Source organism: Aspergillus bombycis (assembly GCF_001792695.1).
Source record: "Aspergillus bombycis strain NRRL26010 chromosome Unknown contig00041, whole genome shotgun sequence".
Classification (NCBI taxonomy): Eukaryota; Fungi; Ascomycota; class Eurotiomycetes; order Eurotiales; family Aspergillaceae; genus Aspergillus; species Aspergillus bombycis.
Genome location: NW_019170043.1, coordinates 88,222 through 105,241, shown reverse-complemented (window position 1 = coordinate 105,241; position 17,020 = coordinate 88,222). Strand labels below are relative to the sequence as shown.

General features: G+C 48.8%; 5 protein-coding genes across 5 annotated transcripts; 4 read left to right on the top strand and 1 right to left on the bottom strand.

The window, feature by feature from the left end:
* Window positions 1-1,927: 1,927 nt before the first annotated feature.
* Window positions 1,928-2,433, bottom strand: ABOM_006497 (uncharacterized protein; the record flags this gene model as incomplete). The annotated part of the gene is made up of 2 exons (XM_022533626.1): window positions 1,928-2,133; window positions 2,238-2,433. The coding sequence occupies 2 exons, from the start codon at window positions 2,431-2,433 to the stop codon at window positions 1,928-1,930; spliced, it is 402 nt and encodes a 133-aa protein (XP_022389288.1).
* Window positions 2,434-7,176: 4,743 nt separating this feature from the next.
* Window positions 7,177-7,977, top strand: ABOM_006496 (6-phosphogluconolactonase; the record flags this gene model as incomplete). Its single annotated transcript, XM_022533625.1, has 1 exon — window positions 7,177-7,977. One exon carries the CDS (start codon window positions 7,177-7,179, stop codon window positions 7,975-7,977), a length of 801 nt encoding a protein of 266 aa, XP_022389239.1.
* A 1,062-nt stretch (window positions 7,978-9,039) lies between these two features.
* Window positions 9,040-10,640, top strand: ABOM_006495 (uncharacterized protein; the record flags this gene model as incomplete). Its single annotated transcript, XM_022533624.1, has 2 exons — window positions 9,040-9,087; window positions 9,192-10,640. The coding sequence occupies 2 exons, from the start codon at window positions 9,040-9,042 to the stop codon at window positions 10,638-10,640; spliced, it is 1,497 nt and encodes a 498-aa protein (XP_022389241.1).
* Window positions 10,641-12,616: 1,976 nt separating this feature from the next.
* On the top strand, window positions 12,617-13,425 carry ABOM_006494 (wd and tetratricopeptide repeat protein; the record flags this gene model as incomplete). The annotated part of the gene is made up of 2 exons (XM_022533623.1): window positions 12,617-12,774; window positions 12,873-13,425. The coding sequence occupies 2 exons, from the start codon at window positions 12,617-12,619 to the stop codon at window positions 13,423-13,425; spliced, it is 711 nt and encodes a 236-aa protein (XP_022389240.1).
* A 113-nt stretch (window positions 13,426-13,538) lies between these two features.
* On the top strand, window positions 13,539-16,297 carry ABOM_006493 (WD repeat-containing protein; the record flags this gene model as incomplete). Its single annotated transcript, XM_022533622.1, has 4 exons — window positions 13,539-15,720; window positions 15,779-16,035; window positions 16,118-16,195; window positions 16,289-16,297. The coding sequence occupies 4 exons, from the start codon at window positions 13,539-13,541 to the stop codon at window positions 16,295-16,297; spliced, it is 2,526 nt and encodes an 841-aa protein (XP_022389243.1).
* Window positions 16,298-17,020: the final 723 nt, after the last annotated feature.

Sequence of the window (17,020 nt, the reverse complement as noted above, 5' to 3'; positions counted from 1 at the left end):
CTAGAAACTTCCCAATCCCCTTCCAACGAAAACTCTCTTATCCCCCTGAACTCCGCAGTAGACACGACTATCTCCAGAGAATAACCCCCCGTACGGAGTACATGCCCTCATACCCTCAGAACATCCAAGCTATCTGAAACTCCAACCCCCCGCCACCGGGCAAAAGTAAATCAGTGGAGCCCTACAACAGCTGAAAGTCTGAAACAAATCCTACGAGCTCAAAAACGGAGAAGTCCGGCCACTCTCATCGCAGCCGAAATGAATCCCGAGAGAATTTCGACCCACTGATCAGCTTTTGCTCTCCACAGTAACCGAACGTTACATGGCTGTAAAGGGGGTGGAGCCAGAGTGGTTCGTTTTTTTTTTTTTTTTTTTTCCTGCGCCACACTCGCGTGGTTGCCTACAGGGCATACATAGGCTGGTACCACATTCTAAGGAGGGATGTTTCTGGTTCTCGTGGGGAAAAAGTGAAGAATATGTCTGCACTAGTATGTCTGACACTAAATTGGTTAGTTTTGGGTGAGGATTCTTTTTATGGTTTTTTTTTTTTTTCTTGTGTGGTTTATTTTGGAGAATAGCGTCTGGAAAGAAAAGGGGCGCTTCGCGCGCCTGGAAATACATTCTTACCTAGTCAGGTAAGTAGTAGTTACATACTAGCTGGACTCTGTATACCGAAGACACGCGATCTGAACACCCGGGAGTCAAAGTGGCAGCCAATCCATTCCCGAGCATCGTTTTGTCCCAACAGTAAGGGGGAGGGGTAAATAAGGCAGATCGCCCTTGTTGAGGGGTATGTATGTTATGTCCCATACATGCGAAACGAGCTGAGGCGGTGGTTTTGAGTTCTTCAACATCCCGTCCGAGTTAAGACTCAGTCGATCTGGAGTAATGGACCCGTTACTGAATCAAGAAGATGAGATCCAAAGGGAGAGAAGATGGTCAAGCTCTGTGTGATGGGTTGGTTGATTTATGGTTCGCAGGCTGGTGGTCTGGGCGTAGGATCTACAAGGTAATTTGATTGTTCCGCATTCTTAGAGTGTGGCGCGCCGAACGGGTGTGAAATTGCAACAGGGGCGATGTATGACATGCATAGGAGTTTCATGAAGTGATGGAGGTGGGATCTCCGGGGATGTTTTGCATGGCTGATGAGGATCTACGACTCCGGTCGGTCTTGACAGCTGGTGTTGTCGCCAATGACGCCATGTCGACCTTTGCGGGAGACTGGCATGTTCGTCGCCAATGAGTTTGTTGTCTATGCAATGGCGATCATCCCGGGGTTACTGGGTTTAATTGTGATAGGCAGGGCGCATTGGTATGTCGGCACAGCTGTGGAAAGTATGCCAGCCGCCCCTATTCAAAGTCCGCTCAAGTGCCACAGTGGGAGGGAGAAAAAATGTATTGTCGATCAATTGAATGAGTTTGATATTGTATTGTAAGCGTTGCTTACGGAGATCTAATATGACAAAGTAGCCGTAATCGCTAATGGTTTCAACATATTGTGGGTATTGAGCGAAAAAAGAAACAATTAGACAGTGAAACAGATGAAAGCAAAGGAATCCTTGAACTCTATTCAGGATCCTACATGCGGTTCTAACACACAAAGGGGAAACAGCTTAGTTCCTTGTAAGATATGCAATACAAAGCAAATGACACAAATGCAGGGTATCGTAGATTTCCATCAAGCTATTGAATAAATGTAGCTTTATCGAGGGGTAGGGCGCAGCTCGGAGTGATCCAGCATCGTAGACGGCATTATTCGTTGGAGATGCCGAACTTCCCGAGCCAGGCTATTGTCTTTCGCCGCACTTTGATCCCGCGAGAGTGAAAAGGTATTCCTTTGTCCACCCATCCGGTCAACCGTGCCTTCTCTGTCGCCCGTGGTGAGTCAGTGTTCCCTCGGGTATGATTGAGGGAAGTGCGGCATCGATCAAGCCCATCCGACCTCAACGACTGAGTCGTAGTCCGTAGCCATTATCCTTTGCTCGAAGGGCGTGAGAGAAGCCGTGCCAGCACAGAACAGTTCTCGAAAGTATCGTCTGAGTGAATGGTTGAAATAGAAAACAACAAAAGCTGGAGAACCAACAAGCCGATCCTGCCAAATCCCGAAAGACGGTGGTGAGGCTAGCAGGAGAGCTAGAAAGCACGACGAAAAATGCGTTCGTAACAATGTCGTTTCTCTTTTCTTGTTCCGTTGCGCGAATGAACAATTCATCGGATAAAGCCGACCATGGACGCACAGCGGCTGCAGTAGTATGAATTCATGCCGAAGCGCACAACGCCGGGGGAGGAGTCATTTTCCAGGCTCATGGAGCGCTGACATCTCGAGCAGCGGACAATGTCGAAGTTCATGGCACCAGCCTCTTTCGTTGTGTGGGAAACGCCCTTTGCGCCGCCGGAAGGTTGCGGTTGAACCTGTACCGAGGGCGAACTCATTGTGGAAATGCCGATCAATGCGGGCGCGGTGCAAATGGACGGTATGGGCGACGTCGTGGTGAGGGCGTAAGGTACGCGGGAGTAGTGGCACTGATGCCGTCAACCGGAAAAGGTGGTTGTATGTAGGCTTCGGAGAGAGGGAGGGAGATGAAAAGGTGAGAGCGTGGTTGTTGAGAGAAGATGACTTGAAGAGAAAATAAAAACGAGGCTGAGTCAATGCGTAGCGCAGTAAAGAATAAAATAATAAATTCACGGAATGACGGAAATGTTTCTTTCTTGTTCTGCGGGCGTAATTTCCACTAGATTCCCAGGCAGACGAGAATCAACCACGTGGGACAGGGTTTGTGTCAAGAAAGTCGAACGGACAAGTTGGCATTCAAGGTTTGGGGGAAGACAAGAATCGTGAGAAGTGACTAGAAATAAAAACATTCGAACTGGAAGTATCGAAATATCTATACCACCAGCCAAGGGCAAGTTTGAAGGGTCAGATCGATCCACTTTCTTCTCCCTGTTTAGGACCGGCGTCTTTTTAGTTTGAAAGCGAAAATAGTTTTTTTAGGGCCCGGGAGAGGGAGGAGGAAAAAATAAAAGAATAAAAAAAATAAAAAAAAATAAAGAAGTAGGGAATATTTCGAAATTTGAAAAATAATAAAATCTTAGTGAATCAGGAGACTGCAATACTGGAGATGCAGTTATGGAGCCCGGAGAAGTGCTTTTGAAAAATGGAGCAAATATTAACCACCACCAGTACCACTTTCGATACTGCGAGAAATTCGAGTGAACGAGGAGAACAGGGTGGAATGTGGGTTCAGTTTCAAGGTCAATCCCAGGCTGTCAACCATGGGGGTAAAAAACGATCCTCCATAGAGACAGAGGGAGAGAGATTGGAGCTTCTTGATTATAGGTATGTACGATGCCGACCGTAGGGCGGCGCACAACAGTAGTATTATACCTTAATGTTGCTATCTAGGTACGGAGTACATACAGTACTTGTATGTATCTACTTACTGGGGTACCTCAGGCAGCCTTTCTTATCCGAATGATTTGAGTTTCGGGGTTTTTTGAATGAATGTATTGTACATCCAGTCTGTTTGGTTGATCAGGGTATGGATGAATTACCCCCCCCCCCTCCCCCCATCGGTAAAAGCATGTTTTTACCTTACAAGGTGACGGGGTCGGGGGGAAATCCTGTGTGCAATTTTCGGACTGCAGAACACCCTACAACCAAAAAGTCGTCGATAGATTGGCTTAAGCCTACTCCATACTGATGGACAATCTCCCCCCAATTAGGAGGGATTGCTGCATAGGTCGTGTCGTCATGACCGATCGTCTGGTTGACGGATTCACTTTCTGGGGCGATCGCCGCAGTGGTTCGCCCTCATTCTCCTCTCAGGAACGCTCATGGTCCCATTTGCACAACTTCCCCTCCAACAAATTACGAATCCCCCTGCTGAGCGGGATATATGGATGGACGAGGTTTTGGTCGTTTTAGGCTTTCTTATTTTTTTTTTTCTCCCATGACAGTTATTCTAAGACGTTTCCCTCGTATCTGAACGGTTGTCTTGAGTCCCATCTCTCGGTCTAGTCCGTTCTTGGCCATCTAGACCAAGAATGGACGGTACTATTGGATACCAAAGCCAAAAAATCCGATAGCCTGGCGGAGCATGTGGCTTTCGCAGACGATAAGTGGTTGCCTGTCAATGTAAGGTAATGCTATCTTAATGGGGTTATCGTTTTGAGTCAAGAACTGTTGCCCGTTAACAGTTGCCGATCTCACCACCTTTGGTCGAGGCTGGTCGGGCTGGGTGATTTCCATGGTCACCGTGCGGCTGATGCCAGAGCGATGCATGGAACAGGGAATGTGATTGGGTAATCGGGGACGGATAAAAGTAATATCATCATGAGTAACTACTAGTACTAGTAGTATATCTCGAGGGGACTACTACACAGTACGGTAGTCCTACACAACAGGTACGAGGTCTTGCCTCCTTTGTCGGTAAAAAAGACAATAAAAAGAAATCAAATCAAATCAAATCGAATCAATCCAATGGACACCTTTCTATGTTTCCTCAATGCTATTGGACCTCTTCGTTATCATCGACTAAACCTCGACTGATTAGGTACCACAAAATCACATGCCTTGGCAGTATGGAATGAAACGTACTGTATGGTGGATGTCCTGTCCAGCCTCGTGGGTAACTTTTAGGGAACTGCGGCTGTGCAGCATTTCCCGTGAGGCGGTTACCGTCTCCACTGCCGTCGTTTCAGAATTTGAGTCTGTCTGGGTCGCACGAACGAGACATGAAGGAATGAGGCACGCTTATCCTTCTCCCCTGAGTGGACAATGAATACACAATCACGATGCTATCGATTGACAGGCCTTTCATCCATGGATGTTAATTGCTAACATCATCGCTCCTCTGGAGTCCGGTATCACGCAACATTCCCTGATTGCGTGCAAGCAGTAGAATCGACATCGACGTCAACAACTTACCTTATCAACCTAACGTAATTAGACCCGGTGACGATACTTACCCATTACCATTCCTTTTCAGGCTCTTTGCTGGCAGCTGCACCCCGGGATTGGGCGATGGCTGGTGTGATCCTTTGCGACCACGCATATATTATGTGTGTATAGAGCACTCCGTACATACATTCCAGCTGCCTTTGCGCCTTGATCGCTTGAAAGAGTTAGTTAGCTGCAGACTTGTTCTCCTCCGAGGAAAGCCAGCCGAGTGTGCCGTAGTAGGACTACCATCTAGGTAGAAAGTATGTGCATCCATACATACATCCTGTACCTGCAATTGGCAGCACATACATGGACACGACACCCCCGGAGTACTGTGTCCCCGTTCTGAGGCATTTTCAGTCAGTTATCTCCGATGGCTGCAGTATCCATTTTCGGTTCTTTTTCTTTTTCTTGTAAACACTGGTTATTTTGCATATTATTGAAAAGCCCCTTAATCATTTCAGGACATAGCTCCCTCCACACATGCACCTCGAGAACGACGTCACTTCATTCCCCGCTCCATTGGCAGATACCTAAGGGAATAGTAAAGCTGGAGACGCTCATCAGTTACTCGGTTGGGTTAAATCAAATAGACCTCGGGTGTTCAACGTTAGATTGTTTAAGAGATCAAAAAGATGAAACATTGAAATTGAAATCATTGGGGTTAGAAGAAAGTATCCTTATTCCGTTCAATTCTTTTATAACTATGATTATTCTTCAGTACTCCGTACTTCGTACAGCGTTCCCCAAAGCACCACAGCCCCTCCATGCCCATGTGACCTGATAACCAGCTGCAATGCACTGTTCCTGGTGTCTGCTGGAGGGTAATGGAACAAAATGATCGGTTTCCTTCTGTTACCTTAGCACCCATCGCACTGTCATCACATTTCGGATGCTTAAAGCACAGACACCCCGGGATCTATGCATGCATGCTTCTTTATTTGTGCCCATTCGGGCACTGCACTATCACGGAACATGTACACGCATGTTGACTCCGCACATTCAATACTGTCTGAATATCCCCTCAATCTCCTCTCCTCTCCTCTCCTCGCCTCTTTCTTTCTTTTTATTTTTTATTTTTTTTTTCTCTCTCCCGTTTCACTTTTACCATAACTAAGATTATCGTGACTAATAACCCCTCTTTTAACTGATGGGAATATGTCTCGTCACCCTAATCAACATCCCGTCCTGCGTGACTTAGGCATGTACTTTACATCTCGACTGGTCAAGAAATAATCAATCACCAGACGCAGCGGGCACCGCAAGTAGGACTTGTCGCTTCTGGCGCCTGCACAATGTTGTAATAACGCGTGGGCATGCGGACCGCTCCTAGGTTGGCGGCAATGCATGAGGCCCAAATAGTCAATTCGCTGACTCCTTCGTTCCAGCTAGCCTTGAATTTGACGGAATGGGTAAGCTGTTCATCAAATACCATACCATACCTACATCGGACAAGGTCGATCGAGTTGCCGAGGGGTCGGGTTGCATTTTCCCTGATTCATGCCAATAGCTCCTGCGAGAGGACCTTGCACTGACATCATTGTGTATGCTTTCCCCCGTGTGGTGGCTCGACAGGGGGTGGCCGATGATGATCGATGATAGCAAATAGATCTTCCAGCTCGTTTCCGGATTGGACGGGAGGGGGGGATCCATCGTACAAAACCTCCCAATCTCCTCACTCAGGGTCGCTAAGTAAGTTGAAATTAAACAGAAAAATTCAGGGACAGATAATGGACTTACTTCATAGAAGATTCAATTGTAGTTTGTTCCTGTCGTCGTTCTGGTTTTTCTCCCCTTGCAAGATTGTGTTCAAAATGACCGATGACGACGTCATGGGAGACTGACGGGGTTCCACCGACAAGTTCTGTCATATCAATCAACATGTTGATGTTGTTCTACCCTATCGCTTTTTGTAGCCATGTTTCTGGCTTCCTTCCTATTCCAGATGGTGAGGATATGATCCATGAGATCAATAATTATGGAAAAGAAAAAGAAAAGAAATACCCAAACCACTGATCTCTTGAACGGATTGTGGTTGAATTGCATTCGGCAGGCACGGGACTGGGTAAGGTAATGATTACATCTCCAATAACATCAATTGAGTAACTGCCCCGCCACCCCGCCTTAAAGCTGTTGACCGAAACCACCGCCTTGTAATCATAATCTCTTTTCTCATTTTGCCTTCTTTCTTAGTCTCTCTCTCTTCACGTCCACTAATTTTCATAATAGTCACCATGGCAAGCCAATCTCCCAATCTGTACAGCTTCTCCAATTCCGATGCGCTTGCGCAACAATTAAGGGCATACGTCCTTAAGAATCAAAATGCCGCCCTCGCCCGGCATAGCACTTTCCGCGTCGCAGTTTCAGGTGGCTCCTTGCCCACTGTTCTCGCCAAAGCTCTGCTTGCACCAGGCAACGGAACCCCCGAAGACACCGCGCAATTCTCCAAGTGGGAGATTTTCTTTGCCGACGAGCGCGCCGTGCCTCTCGATCACCAAGACAGCAACTACAAATCACTGAAGGATGAATTGCTGAGCAAGATCCCCACGGAACTGGGAGAGCCTCGCGTACACACCATCGATCCCAAGCATGTGGACGATGAGGACCCACAGGAACTCGCAGACTTGTATCAGGAGGAACTGATGCGCATTTTCGCGGCCAAGGACAGCGTCAAATTGCCGGTGTTCGACTTGATCCTTCTGGGCTGTGGTCCCGATGGTCACACCTGCAGCTTGTTCCCCGGCCATGAGCTCCTTAGGGAGAAGGACGCTTGGGTCGCGGCCATTAGTGACTCGCCGAAGCCCCCGCCGAAGCGGATCACCCTCACCCTACCCGTGGTCACCCACGCTGTTAGCATCGCATTCGTGGCTACCGGTGGTGGAAAGAAGGATATCATGAAGCAAATTTTCGATGCTGAGGAGGGAAGAGAACTCCCTTCTTCTCTTGTCAACCAAGGTGCTGGGGAGAAGGTCAGCTGGTTCACTGACCATCCCGCTGTGGAGGGTGTCTCTTTCCCGAGACGTGGAAGTTTGTAATTGGTGTACCGAGCATTGTGATGGTATGTTGAGTCGAAGCTGGTCGAAGTTGAGCTCTTAAGTGAAGGAAAGGGGGGAAAGTCCAGGGCGATTACCGACCAGGTTTCCTTCTAACCGCTTAATCTGCGGCCATGTGCGCCTGCTGAACAAGGTGGTGATTGCCTAACACGGACACATCCATGTGTGCGAGGCTTAGTTGCTTAGGCCATTGTCCAGGTTGTCAGTGAAAAGTTTGTGTTATCTATACTTTTTGATATCACAGACAGTTTAAGTTGAATGAAGTCATTATGAAGCATGCCATACACGACTACCAAATAAAGGAGTGAAATACTCGGCGCTCATTGATAACGTTGGTGCATAACTCGTACAGTGCAAGTCCGGTTAGATATTCTATCTATCTTTATGCCATAGCCTGGATACTCTTGGTTCATTATGAATATTTGTCGAGGAGGCCTTTCACAAAGCTACCAGGACAGTGTTAATGAAGGATGGCGTGTAGGAGCAATTCCCACAATGATAGATTTAGATATGAAAGTTGAGTGAGAATTGCTAGTGCTGTGGGTTAACGATTAGCTTGACTGTTCGAGAAAAGTATGGAGTATACTAATCTAACAAGCATGACATTGTCATTGCGAATACATTCTAGCCAATATATATACTCTAGTAATACAAAATAATTGATAGGATGATTACTCGTGTTATACTTAGTGTGGTCAATCTACTATACTATTTATCGCTAATAGCACTAAATTTTTTCTTTATTATGTATACACAATATACCAACCAGAAAGGTATCTGCTCATAGTTCGATATGCAGTGAATGGCCCTGTTCTCCATTGGGAAAGCACTCGGATGCCAAGCTTTTTTGGACCGGCACTGAAGCTCACCGCAGCACGAGTAACTTCTCGGAACTGGAGATGACCGTTCATACTATTGACAGGAATAGACTCCGACCGTGGAGAGAAACTGGATTGAGACCTCCCCTCTCTCCCAACGGATCTGATCAGAATCACTGAATGGATGCATGTATGATCTGCTGAATGACTTTGATCCCTATCCACAATGCCAATACCCACTCGCTCCCTGTCGTTTCGGGAGCCCCGTAAACAGGTTAGTCTTGTACCTCCCTTGCCTCAAGCTCCCCAGAGATGAGAGCTGTCCCTTCCTTGCACACCAGTTCCCCAGCCGATGTATTCTAACAACCGAAAAACAAGCCCACTACACTAGGTCGTTCAGCTTCGATCCGGACAGTATCCACCAGCACAAAGGCAGCGACGGGCGGTACACCTTCGAATCCAGCAGCCAGTAACGAAAATCTCTCGACCCGAGGCAAGAGCTTGTTGCCAGTCCGCGATGACAGCCGATCGTCGAGTCCGTTGCGATCTCAGCCACAACAAGATAGCCGGATTGCTCAGCGAGTGAGCAAGCCCGAACAAGACAAGCTATCCGGCACACCGACCCTGGCGAGTCGTCGCCGAAGTCTGATTAAACCGACTCCATTGAAGACCGCCCCTTCTCCTGCGAAGGCTACTACCGTGTCTACAACACCAAGACGAACTAGTTTAGCGCCTTCGCTGCCCTCTCCAGCGAAGCAAAATGGGCGTCCAACATCGCCGAAGAAGACAGAAATGCCTCCCCCGCCTCGGCCGTCGAGGTCGGCTTCTTTGCGACAGCCAGCGAGTTCAAGTTCGGGGCCTCCTACGCCAAGGAGTCATGCGCGACACCGTAGTCAAGTGATTCCTCCCACTTCTAGTCAAATCTCTAGGAAGACAGATCCGCCATCGGCACCAAGCACACCACATTCCAGGACTCAATTTTCAACCTACCAGCAACAGTCCTCCCCGAAGAAGCTCGGCAGGCCGTCCACCGCTGCCCCATCGGCTAGTGCATCTACAGAGCTGGACCCTTCCTTGATACCCTCCTCACTGCCAGACGTTGCCGCGCTACAAACCGAACTCTTACAGTTGAGCCTTCTGCATCTGTCTTCGCTGCGAGAGGACGCCGAATGGAAAGCCAGCGCAGAGAAACAACTACAGATAAAGTACAACACGGTCGCAGAAAAGTATCGCTGCGTTGTGAAAGAGGAAAAGGAATATCAGCAGCGACTCAATGGACAAGCGTTGCACTGCTGGCTCAAGAATTCCATTGAACATAATGGCCACCAAGGGTTTGAAGTACAAATCCAAGTCCTTTCAGGGGTTGCGCAAGAAGTGTGCGATTTATCTGACCTTTTAGGAGGCAGATTTACGTTAGCCGTGCAGGAATTTGAATCCTGGTTCCGGAACGTTGAGGAGATAAAGACCTGTCGACATTACCAGGGAGGATCGGACCTTGATGTTTTCATCGACCCTCTCGATCGCGTTTGGAAGGAAGAAGTGCACGCGGTGACTATGAAACTTGAATTATGCTCGAGGCAACTGCAGAGTCTGGATATAATGGGCTACGGGGAGGTAGAACAGCTGGAAGGTTCCAGCCTTTATCGGACTGCAAAGGGATTAGATGATATGGTGAATTCGATGATCGAGGAGTTGAACACCATCCGTAAGATCGAAGCGGACGTCGTAAGATCGGAAAGGCAGTGGGTGAGTCAGCTCAGCCAGCAGGTGGCCTCCACGAGATCACTGGAGAAGAGGATCCCCCGAGTTGGAATGTGGAGAACATAGCCTGGAAGAGACCCCCTCATGGCGATGTGATGGATCAGTCACATATGTCAATCTGCGATATCCTGGCCCGGAGCATATCCCGAGCTTTTCACTGCCGTTCTTATTCTGCGAAACTACACTTCCCCATGAGCAGGCATACCCAGGAGTTGAAAACACCAGCGGATCACTGAGATACCCGGTGGAAGTTCAACGAAGACAAGAGGAATTTTCTCCTGGGTAGAATTCGAACCAGGGGTACATTACTTAGTGGACGACCGAAGAGATCGATCCAGCGCCGTCCACTTTCTAACCGAGGATGTGTCATTGAAAGGGGGGAAAAACAAGCTTGTTGCTGGTGCTCCTGGTTTTGTGAGACCCGGATGGTGTTGGAAACTGGTTTCTAACCCGCATTGACCCTTGCACGCGAACCTCATTGAATGATACGTACAGTTGACAGTCGACATAATACGGCTTGTTATTCTTGGATTCCCCCGGCGGCATCGTCGGTGTTGTGGGAAGTTCACGATATCTCTTTCTTTCTTTTTTTTTTTTTCTCCCCCCCTGGTTTTCAATCCCGGCCTGCCAGCATCGGGGGTGTCGGGCTCTTGGAACCAGTCTTGATATTCCCACCATTTCTAACCAGTCACGGATGCACACTGGGACGGAAATACTACGCTCGAGATGATAGGCAGCCTGGGATCCTGCTCGGCGACCAAAAGTGGAAGTTCCTTCGGCACGTAATGATTATTGACCAGGAACGTGACCATGACCATGACCATGACCCTATTTTGACTCGTAGGATGCTTTCTATGACTTATGAAACATAATGAAAAGATGATTAATTAGTGCGCCCGATAACTTCGTTCCACTCCACTGCGGTTAGAGAAAGATTCCTATGTACGTCCTGGGCTTTAGCTTGTCTCATAAATGATGACTAAGGCGTTTTTTGGAAGATGATTTCGTTGTCGTCATTAGTCGACGACAATCCACTGTTCAAGTGTAACGTACTTGTATCCGACTCTCGGCCGGACCTGAAAATCGGTAATTCCGTACATCAACTGTCACTACCCACCTTAGCTGCAGGAATTCCCTTGAGTGGGAACTGTCAGTACTAAATGTTCCCGAGAGATATAAAAAGAACCCATGGAATGAGCCCACCGGTGAAAAGGACTTTTGATTTTGCTTTTTCTTTTCTTTTTTACCTTCTCGATACAACTGAAGCTGGTCCAGATTAAGGAAGGCTTGGCGTCCCCATGGCGAACCAAACACTAATCTTTCAATGACTTCAACCCGATGTAGTGTGGACAAGCTAGAACTGCCCGATTGAACACTACTCTACTCTCCAAGTCCTCTCGACAGGTTCTTCATTGGATGCTCGCCCAGGGTTGAGACGCTCTCACTGACTAAGGGCCCTGGGACCGTTCCATATCCTCGCCGATTCAATCTAGCCTCGACCAACCTGCCCAAACGGTGGTTCTGGAACTGTGGAGCTTTTCTTTTTTCCCCTCTTGCTTGTCCGGCACATATCATCTATGACACTCCATCGCCTCTTACTTTTCTCTTTCTCTCTCCACCTAGCGCCAGGTCCAACACCGGAATTAGCTTCTTTCCCCACTGACCATCCTACTCTGTTGCAACTTCATCTGATGCAGTCTACTATCATCTCGCGCGGCCATTAAATGGAAATTCCTCCTTTCACTTACCCTCTTCGCGTCCCTTACCTACTCTACCAATCGATCTCATCGCCAATTCCTCATTTACTATCAAGCACTTGACATCGTCTAGCCTTCTTCTGACGACATTGACTTCCGGTTCGTGACGACTTACTCTCGATATCGCATTCCGGGACGCAACATACTGAGCGTCGCACCGCGGCTTCGTGCCAAACCAGACGCTGACGTCACCGTAGCAGCTGTTGCCGTCCGAAATTTGTCGCGCGCAATGATCCAAACGCAAGCATATTGAACACCGACTGTCGCTTGACTATCGCCGCCATAATGAAGGACTCATCGTATGACCGCCTCTGGCGCCGGGAAATAGGCGAGCCGTCGCGCCTTGCCAGTATTCGCGGGATCTATGGATCTAAAGAATGGGTAGACGATCTAGACATCGTTAACGAGTTGGGTGGACATACAGGCTGTGTGAATGCATTATGGTACGTTTGAAGCTAACTCTCAATCGGTGGTGTCACGTTCTTCTTTTCTTTTCTTTTCTGGTTCCTGCGTCTGTTCCACGTCTGACAGTATCGTGCAGTTGGTCGCGATCTGGCCAACTTCTCGCCTCAGGATCTGACGACCATTACGTGAATATCTACTCCTACCAACCCGAGTCGTCATCAGCGCCCTTTTCCCTAAATACCACTCTCCATACTGGCCATAAGGCGAACATATTCTCCGTCAAGTTCATGCCACACTCAAATGATCGTACCCTGGTAACATGCGCTGGTGACCATCAGGTTCGGGTCTTTGACATCGAATACTCTAGCAGTAATGGTAATCTTGAGGCTACGTCTGCATTTACTGCCTCCGCCCGAAGTCGGCGATTCAACAATTTTTTCACAAATACCCGGTTCCTGACTGCAGAGAATACCAATAGCCGTGTCTATCGTAGCCATGCGGATCGTGTTAAGCGTATTGTCACTGAGTCGTCCCCGTATCTATTCCTTACGTGCTCCGAGGATGGTGAGGTACGACAATGGGATCTCCGTCAGCCTTCCTCCGCGTATCCTAAGCCGTTAGGTGGTCAAGGCCCCATGCCTATCGGCCGGGGGTGGTGCACGATGATTCGAATGTTCCTCCACCGCTGATATCCTACAAACGGCACCATCTGGATCTCAACACCATATCGTGCTCGCCTACTCAGCCCCATTACATTGCGCTGGGCGGCGCTCATCTTCATTGTTTTCTCCACGATAGGCGTATGTTGGGCCGAGATTTGCTCGGGGAGAGAGGGGACCCGGGCGGCTCTCCTCGGATCGGCAGTGATCGCGAGGACGAATTAATGAGTCAAGCGACAAGATGTGTTCGAAGATTCGCACCCAATGGCAAGCGCCGGATGAAACCGCGGGACAACGGACATATCACAGCCTGTAAGATTAGTGATGTCAACCCGAACGAGATGGTGGTTAGCTGGTCGGGCGATCACATTTACAGTTTTGATCTAATTCAAAGCCCCGATGCCAGAGAAGCCGAATCAGCATGCCAAAGGTCCACACAGGAAACCCAGTCTCCGCGTAAACGACGGAGCTCAAAGAATAGAAAGCGCAAGCGTCGAAATGGCGCTTCGATATCATCTTCTGAGTTTAGTGGTAATCGGCATCAGTCTCGCCGGCGGTCCCACGAACATCCAGACGACGACGAACCAATGATTCGCGCACGGTATGGGAATGGCGAAACGGGGGATGTTCCGCTATCAGCGGTCTCAGCGCCTACTTCTGGTGCGTCAAGGCGTGCAAGGAAGCAGGCAAGGTATCCTGTTTTGAACGAAGCGCAAAGACTCAGCATGCGTATTGCCAGAGCTCTAGTTAAGCTCCGCAAGGCTTTGTTCTCCCTAGAGGCTACCGTACGAGAGGCAGGCGAATCATCAAGCCAGCCAGATCAGACCCTTTATCTTGATTCATTTTCAACGGCGCTGACACTGGCTTCGGAATATCTCCCAAAGATGGAGGAAGTTATGCGAACGTGGGGATACCCGCTCAATCCTTCTTCTGATGTGGTCAGGTTCCAGCAGGCTCTTCGTCGAAACAGGGAGACATCCTGGAGATTTGTCCAAGCTGCAGGAACGTTAGCCCGCGTCCTGGGAGGCGAGCCCCGCGGAGACTTCCCCCATGGCGTGCCGTTTATGCAAATCATGCCCGCACCCGGAGAGGGCAATACTATCCCTGAAGAGGCTCAGTTCGGCTATGATTTCCTAAAGGCCATTCTGCTGTTTTTGGAAGGAGGTAGAGAGGCTCTCATTTCAGGTTTCAAGAGTAGTAACGAACATCGGCGGAGTGTGTCACGGTATCCGTTGTCTGATGAAGCTGATGACAGTGCCATTGAATCAGAGCTTGTCCCTTATCTCCAGAGACTCGCGGGCGACACGCCTGTCGTGAACGTTGATGCCTCGAGGTTCGAACACGATAGCACACGTGTACTCTTCCCGAACCAACGCGCAGCCGTGACGGCTTTTGCAAGCGTTGTGAAACTCCCACTCGAAGACCTAGAGAACGCTGCTGCGAGAATTCATGATGGTGACGGGCATTCTGATACCTCCCATATCCGCTCCCTTGATCGAACAGCTGTACGGCGGTTTTGGGGCTTAAAGGTCGCTCGTGGTATTTTAATTGAGGCAGGTTCGGGGGTGAATTACTCATTTACCAACCGCGCCTTCGGCGGGTTGCGTACAATAATAGAAGACGAATCTGAACCCGAAGGCGAAACAGGCCCAGAGAGGTCGCAAGCGGACATACAACCCGATTTTGAAGAGTATCAGATCTTCGAGCACCTTCACATGTTGTCTGCCATGAATTCTACCGAAGAAGCCTTGATTTCGGGCGGCGGAGGACCCGAGGCTACTTCTGGGTCTGTATCCCAGGTTATTCCCACTCCATCTACTGATGCTGATACCGAGACAAGTGACAACAGCTTCTTCGAACAGCACGCCAATGATTCTGATTCTGATAGTGACGAGAGTGATTCTGGTCATGATGAGAGTGGATCTGATGTGGCTGTGGAGGAGGAGGAGGAGGATGACGATGAAGATGAGGAGGATAGCAGTGACGACGATAATGACGATGACGGGTTTGATATCGATAATAGCTCCGAAGACGGTTATGACAGCGATGAAATGCTTGAGCCTGAAGAGCGTATGCTCCGCCTCAACGGCTTACGAGCATCCCGAAGAGAGGATGCGGGACTCGACGTGCCGTGCTCCTCACATACCAAAGTCTACCGCGGGCATTGCAATGTTAAAACTGTCAAAGATGTCAATTTCTTTGGCTTGAATGACGAATACGTGGTGAGCGGCAGCGACATGGGGCATCTGTTCATTTGGGACCGGAAGACGTGTGACTTGGTCAATATTCTGGAAGGTGATAGTGAAGTTGTCAACGTTATACAAGGTGAATCTGGCTATCGTCTGCTTAATCGAGCCTTTTTCCACTGACAATTTGCCCTCAGGCCATCCATACGAACCGACCATTGCGGCTTCTGGAATAGACAGCACTGTCAAAATCTTCTCAGCCGATAGAAATGCACAGGAGAACGCTCGCCGCGGCATCAACATTCTGAACCCCGAGAACCCAGCCAATGTGCTAAGTCCGAGTGTCTCAAACATCGGTGGGCTCAAGAGCTGCAAGCGCATGCACGATAGCTACCAGATAATGAGTCAGAATGATGTCGAACGTCAAGGCGGTATGGCCGATGCATCCCTCACGGTAAGTCTAGTTCAACCCGCTGCTTAGTTGACATTTCAGCAAATGTCGGACCCGCCAATAAATTCTGACCATGCAATTATAGAGAGAGATGCTTTCCCGGATTGCCGTAAGCATCAGACATGGTGGAGGACAAGGGATTGTCGTGGATGAGAATTGCAACGTAAGTTTACACCCTCGCCAGCATCCCCCCAGTAGAAAGAGGGAATAAAAGCCCCAATAGATTCATCACATATAGCTAACAATATGATCCTAGATGATGTGAAAAATTCGATACCTTAAAAAGGCACTTTTATACCAAAGTGGCACAGTTCGTGCGCGGAAATTGGGCATTCCTTTCTCTATTAGTATTTTTAATTTGATAGACCTTTACTGGGACACTGACCACTTTTGTGGGCTATATGCCGTATTTCTGTAGAGGCCTAGTCTGGTTTACTCTCTACCCATGGATGGTTCAAGCCGACCCTGCCACAGGACTTGTGAGGATGTTCTTTCATTCTGTCACTCCGCCAATCTCGATGCTATGATTACTTTAGTGGATCCCAGAGACCAAAAGTACGTAAGACACTCTCTATGAACTAGCAGTTCAATGCGTGGGTTCATGACAGCGGTCGAGCCACCTTGGCCGGCGCAACTAGCTGACATGGGGTTACATCAGGAATATAAGACCCATGCCCCAAGCAAGTAAAAAGGCAACTGGGTCTCCACTATGGTAAGATGTGAGGAGATTGCAGGGGAGACTTGCCAGGTTCGCTGTTAATAGCAAGGGTATACGGCCGGCTCTCTATACCCCTGGTCGGTTTACTAGCAGGGAAGGACGCACAAACATATGCACAGGCTCGCTGTGCATTCACTTTGCTTACAAGATCTAGAGATGTATCCTCACAGGGATATGCTGGAATGAGGCAAGCGTGGATCCACTGCTGCTGCTGCAGCTAGTGTGGCCCTAGTATGTATGACCGAGTTCAGAATTTCAGCGGGGCTAACA